At 35.8% G+C, this 6,849-nt stretch overlaps 1 protein-coding gene across 1 annotated transcript in view; it reads right to left on the minus strand.

The window, feature by feature from the left end:
• Window positions 1-6,849, minus strand: part of ADAM9 (ADAM metallopeptidase domain 9) — a 175,810-nt gene that overhangs the window by 56,283 nt on the left and 112,678 nt on the right. Inside the window, exon 14 of the mRNA XM_030884665.2 lies at window positions 6,463-6,658. Within this exon, the coding sequence (XP_030740525.1) occupies window positions 6,463-6,658 (196 nt within the window). The remainder of the gene's footprint in view (window positions 1-6,462; window positions 6,659-6,849) is intronic.

Consider the following 6,849-nt stretch of genomic DNA (forward strand, 5'->3'; position numbering starts at 1 on the left):
CCTTTTAATTGTTTTTGTTTGTTTGTTTGTTTCTTGAGGTGTTAGAATTCTACAGATTTAGTAATCAATCCCTTGTCTATTGTGCTATTGCTAAAGATCTTTTCTGCCAACATGTAGGCTCTCAACTTACTATTCTGATGAGGTCTTTTGATGTGCCTGTTTTATTTTTAATAGGTCCCGGACATATAGTTTGTCTTTCACTGGGTGTGCTTCATTTGCTAGATTTAGCAGTCTATATGCCTTGCACTAGAGCCTTTTAGTTGTCACTTTTCTCATTTAGCTGTCTCATTTCTCATGTAAGTCTGACGTGTACCTTTAGGTCTCTAATCTAGCCTGTGTTTGTTGAGTGCACGGGGCAAGGGGTATGCATTTTGTTTCATTATTCTGAAGATCGAGATCCCATTTTTCCAGCACCATTTTTTCAAGAGGGTGCCCCCTTTTCTCATTTAATGATTTTTAGTCCTCTGGCAAAAATCAGTTGGTTGTACATGTATGCTTTTATTTCTGAGTTTTCTATACTGCTCCATTGATCTATGTATCTGTCATTATACCAGTATCAGGATGTTTTCACTCCTGTGGTTGTGTGGTAGTTTTTGAGGTTGGGTAGTATGATGAAGCCTCCCACTTTGTTCTTTTTGTGAAGTTCTTTGCATATCCTGGGCCACTTCCCTCTCCATATGAAGCTGGAGCATTTTTTTCCATTTAATGGGTGCTTCCATTTCTTTAAAAAATAAAGTAGGGATTTGGATTAGAATTGCTTTAAATCTATAGACTGTTTTAGGTCGTGTTGACATTTTCACAACATCAAGTCTTCTTCTCCATGAACACTGGATATTATTCTTGCTTTTGTGTAGGTCTTTTTTGTTTTCTTGTAGTAATGTTCTGCAATTTTCTTCACATAGGCTTTTGTTTATTTTACCATGGGTCTTCCCAAAGATCATGGAAAAATTCCATTGTATTTCAATTCTATAGTATTACAAACTTGAAGATCTCTTGTAGATGAATGCTTGGTTTCAATATTCCTACTAATTAAACGGTAGTTAGTCACAACAGATGACAAATTTTAACCCATATTTGCATTCCTATCCTTTGTTAATTCGTTGTTTAATATTCCATTTCTGAATTATTTTGAAAAGCCAAACTAGCTGTTGACTGTAAATTGAACATCATGGTAATCCGATTAAATGTGTCATAGTATGCTATAGAGTTGTACCTCATAGGGTCTTTCAATGGCTACCTTTACAGAAGTCGTTCATCAGGCCTTGCTTTCGATGAATGAACTGAAAAAATCCCCAAACTTTCCATTGGCAGACATACCTGTTAACCATTTGCACAACCTAATGACTCCACACATTCCAAAAATTATTTTATATGTAAATATTTTTAAACTAAAATGTTAACACTTCCTCTTTAATAAGGAAAAACACTGTCTTACTGTCTTACATATATTGTAATAGGTTATTTAATTTTAAAAAAATCAATACAGACTGAAAGAAGTTAGAACAAAACAGATACATATGGTCGAACAATAAGAAATGAATTCAGGATACCTGTACAGGACAAATGTAATATGACAACACATAGTTCCTTCTATAGAATAGAAATAATTTTAAAACTTCAGGTAATATAAAGAAGAAAAAAGCTTTGACTGCTTTAGTTAGAACTATTTTTTGTGGTTCTATACAATGGTAGTATACCAATTGTTATCTTCCTAATAATATTTACATAATGTAAAACATTAAATTTATTTTATCTGTAATCACATTTACTATGGTATAAGCCTGCCTGCCTATTCGTAGAGTCTATCAGTTTGTCCTACTATAGTGGCTTGTGTTGCTTTAAGGCTGGAAGCTGGTATTTCAAATACCAGCAGGGTCACCCAAAGACAATGGGCTTCAGCAGAACTTTTAGACTAAGAAGAGATTACAAAGAAAGAATAGGCTGTTTATTCATAGGAACTTGCTCTTCATAAGAATTAGCACTGGCGGGAGGGGGGAGCGGGGAGGGAGGGGAAAAATGAGGACCTAATGTCGGGGGTTTAAATGGAGAGAAAATGTTTTGAGAAACGATGTACAAATGCGCTTTACACAATTGATGTGTGTATGGATTGGGATAACAGTTGTATGAGCCCCTAATAGAATGTTAAAAAAGAAACAAAAAACAAAAAAAACAAATAGATTCAAACTTGAAAAAAAAAAAAAAAGAATTAGCACTGAAAACCTTATGGATAGAATAAAAAAACTAGCAAACACTGAAGGTCTACTGAATAGAAGCAGAACACTGTCAGAGATGGTGCCAGAAGATGAACCTCTCAGGTCAGAAGACACTCTAACAGGACTAGGAAAAGCGGCCTTTCAAAGTAGAGATGACCATACTGAAAGGCATAAAGCCTGAGGCAGTAAAACCATTGGGGCCTCCTGGTGCTGATGGGACACACCCAAACTGAACAAAACTACCTGCCACAAGTCTACTACTAATCAGAACTTGGGTTGTATGGAGTATGGAACTAGGAAAACTGGAGTCATCAAAAATAAAATTAAGCACATAAAGATTGATGTCCTAGGTATTAGTAAGCTGAAGTGAATGGACATTGGCCATTTTAACTCAGAAAATTATATGGTCTATCATTCCAGGAATGGCAAAATCAAGAGGAATGGCATTACTCTCATCACCAAAGAGGGCATTTCAAGCTCTATCTTGAAATGTGATCGGATATCTAGCCTCATACAAGGAAATCCAATCAAATTATTCAAATTTATATAGGAACCACAAAAGCTAATGATGAAGAATTTAAATAATTATGTCATTTTCATTCTGAAATTGATCAAACATCCCATCAAAATGCATTGATAATTACTGGCTATTGGGATGCAAATGTGGAAAATGAAGATGGAACAATAGTTGGAAAATATGGTGTTGGAAATAGAAATGAAGCTGGATATCTCATGATAGAATTTTTCAAGACCAATGGCTTCTTTATCGAAAATACCTTTTTTCAACAACACAAAAGTCAACTAGCCACATGGACATTTCCAAATGGAATACACAGAAATCAAATCGACTACATCCGTGGCACGAGACAATGGAAAAGCTCAATGTCAGCAACTAAAGGAAGGCCAGGGGCTACCTGTGGAACAGATCACCAATTGCTCATAGGTAAGTTCAGGTTGAAGCTAAAGAAAATTAAAATAAGTCCATGAGAGCCAAAATACAACCGTTAAGTATATGCTGCCTGAATTTCAAGAACATCTCAAGAACAGATGATGCACTGAACACTCATGAAAGAAGACCTGATTGGTTAGCTGTGGAATGATGTTAAGAACATTATTCATGAAAAAAGCAAAAGGTCATTTAAAAGAGGAAGAAAAGGTCAAAGTGGATGTCAGAAGAGACTCTAGAACTTGCTCTTAATTGTAGAGTAGATAAAGCAAATGGAAGAAATGATGAAGTCTAAGAGCTGAACAGAAAACACCAAAGGGCAGCTCAAGAAGACAAAATATTGTAATAAATGTACAAAGAGTTAGTGGTAGAAAAGCAAAAATGAAGAACATGCTCAACATAACTTACACTGAAAGATCTAAAGAAAAAATTCAAGCCTCAAATTGCATTACACAATTTATGAACAAAATATTGAATCATGCAGGAAATACCAAAAGAAGGTATAACAAACATAACTAGTCGACATTCAACTTTTTCAGGAGGTCTCATAGAGCAAGGACCAAGAGGACTGAAGGAAAAAGTTCACTGCATTGATAGCATTAACCAAAAACAAGGCTCTAGCAACTGAAATGTTTCAACAAGCTGATGCAGCACTGGAAGCATTCCTTCATTGATGCCAAGAAATTTGGAAGACAGCTACCTGGTCAACTATTTGTACCCATTTCAAAAGAAAATAAGGTAATCCAACAGAATACAAAAATTACAGAATATCATTAATATCACATGGAAGTAAAATTTTGCCAAAGATCACGCAACAATGGTTACAGCAGTATACACACAGGGAACTATGAGGGGTACAGGCATAATTCAGAAGAGGATAAGGAAGGATATCATTGCTGATACAGATGAATCTACCCTGAAAGCAAAGAATACAAGAAAGATGTGTCCTTGTATTTTATTGGTTATGACAAGGCATTTGACTGTGTGGATCATAACAAACTATGGATGGCCTTGAGAAAATGAAAATTCCAGAACACTTAATTGTGGCTCATGCAGAACTAGTACATGGCTTGAGGCAGCTGTACAAACAGAACAAAGGAATACTGAGTGATTTAAAATCAGAAAAGGTGTGGATGAGGTTTATATATTCTCACTATACTTTTTCAATCTGTATGATTAGCAAATAATCAGAGAAGCTGTATTATATGGAAAAGAATGATGAAGAATGCAGCATCAACCATATGCAGATATCACAACCTTGCTTGCTGAACGTAAAAGAGGACTTGGAAAATTTGCTAATGAAATCAAGGATGGTAGCCTTCAGTATAGATTATACCTCAATGCAAAAAACAAAAATCCTTACAACTAGACCAATAAGTAACATTATGATAAATGGAAAAAGGATAGAAATTGTCAAGATTTTCTTTTTTGTTGGAAGCACAAGCAATTCTCATGGAGCAGTAGTCAAGATATCAAAGGATGCATAGCATTGGGTAAATCAGCTACAGAAGACCTCTTTGAAAGTATTGAAAAGTAACAATGTTACTTTGAGGACTAAGGAGGTACCTGACCCAAGCCATGGTATTTTCAATCATTGCATATGTATATCATAATTGGACACTGAATAAGGATGACCAAAGAAGGATCAATGCATTCCAATTATCGCGCTAGAGAGGAATATCGAAAGTACTACAGACTGGCCCCCCCCACCCCCGAAAAAACCCAAACAAGTCTTTCTTGGAAGAAGCACAGCCAGAATGCTTCTTAGAGGCGAGTTGGTGAAACTTCATCTCAAGTACTTTGGACATGCCAGGAGAGACCAGTCACTAGAGCAGGATTGGTAAAGTAGAAGGGCAGCAAAAATGAGGAAGGCTTGACAAGATAGGTTGACATGAGGGCTGCAACAATGGGTGTGGCAGTTACATAATCTCCTGTCAACTTGAGCAAAGGGGTAGAGTCTAGCCTGTCAACCAAGTCATAGCCAATGATGCTTCTTCTGTGTGGGCATGACCTCCTGAGGATTCTGGGAACTCCTGTCTTCCTCCCTGGAGGAAGGACACACACTCTCTGTGTCTTATATTCCTGATGACAAGCCGGATGGAACCATCCTCATGGGAACCAGAGCTTGGAGATGCTTCCACGAACACAGAATCTACCGGACTTTCCACCCGCAGGCCTGTGAGCTTCCTGCATTTGGCATCATACATGTGTTGTGTGAATCTAAAGAAGAATTTATGGACTGGTATCAGACATGGGCTAATATCAGACTTATGGACTTGATCTGGACTGGGCTGGGATGTTTTTTTAATATACAATTACTCTTTGATATAAAATCTCTCTTACACACGAGTATCTCTGGATTTGTTTCTCTAGTCAACCCGGTCTAACACCATGGGCTCAAACATAAGAACAATTGTGAGGATGGTGCACCTGCTGTACAAAGGGTCGCTGTGAGCAGGAACAGATCTGATGTCAACTAACAACAGAAACATCCCAACAAGCCATTTCATGTATTTCTTCGTCTTTTCACTCCTTTTCCTCTTAAGATCACGAGTACAAGAGAAGCTACACACAGAAGTCTCATCCAAACCGACAACTCCGTTTCAGAGAAATCCAGCATTACACAAGTTACTAATCTTGAGCCCATTGCTTGTTCTTCTGGCAGTCTTTAGGACACGAGCCCAATTCTTGTATAACTTATAAAGCATACTCATACATAGAATCCTCATCCTTTGAGGTAACCACTTTTATTTTTCTAAATCCATTATTTTGTTACTTGCTCTGGGTCTTTAAATAGCATATAAGTGATTCTAGTTCTTGTTTTTTCCATTTTAGGCATTAACTATTAAAGACTTGAAATTGATTCTCTAGAGAAAATGAAACAAAATTTCAAGACTCGGGGTCAATTTACCTAATGGAATATTCTAACAAACTATAATCTAAATGAATCAATATCGATGAATCTCAAAAACATTTTAAGTGACTAAAAACAAAGAACAGACTCATATGAACAATCTTATGTTACTTATGTAAATTTATTTAAATTATAAAATATTTTCTAGTGTTTTATATATACAGGATTGAGAGAAGTAAAGAGATTTCAACAGTAAAAGCAGAAAACTTTGAACAGAAGAATATGTGCCAAATTCATAACTACAGCTGTCTCTGGATAAGGAAGACATGATAGGAGAGGAGAAATAGAAGTATTTCAACTTTGTCCATAATGTTTTATTTTCCTTACTCAAAAAAATTAAGGCAATAAATAAGATAAAAACAATTAATTATAAATAGTAATTTTCTTACTTGAGCCAAAGATGACCTGACACTGAGCATCATAATATTGGCACATGCCATTGTAACAATAGGCTTTGTTATTCTGGCAAGGAAATCCATTCTGAATAAAAACATCTGGTTGACAGAACTGAGAAGAGCCATTGCAATACTCTGGAACATCACATTCATTGTTCTTCCCTCTGCATACAGTACCTCCTGGAAGGAACTAAGATAGCAAATTTCCAATTAAATAGAAATATCATTAACATTTCAATAAATTAATCCAACTTGAAAATAAAGCAAATATAACTTATACTAAAAAGTGCTCTGAAATCAGCAAAAGTTTAAATAATCCAATAGAAAAATGAATGGCCAATAAGCAATTCATAAAGGTCATGAAATATGATTTTTTTTAAA

Source organism: Echinops telfairi, unplaced genomic scaffold, assembly GCF_000313985.2.
Source record: "Echinops telfairi isolate 266 unplaced genomic scaffold, ASM31398v2 ScPeMD7_9;HRSCAF=40, whole genome shotgun sequence".
Classification (NCBI taxonomy): Eukaryota; Metazoa; Chordata; class Mammalia; order Afrosoricida; family Tenrecidae; genus Echinops; species Echinops telfairi.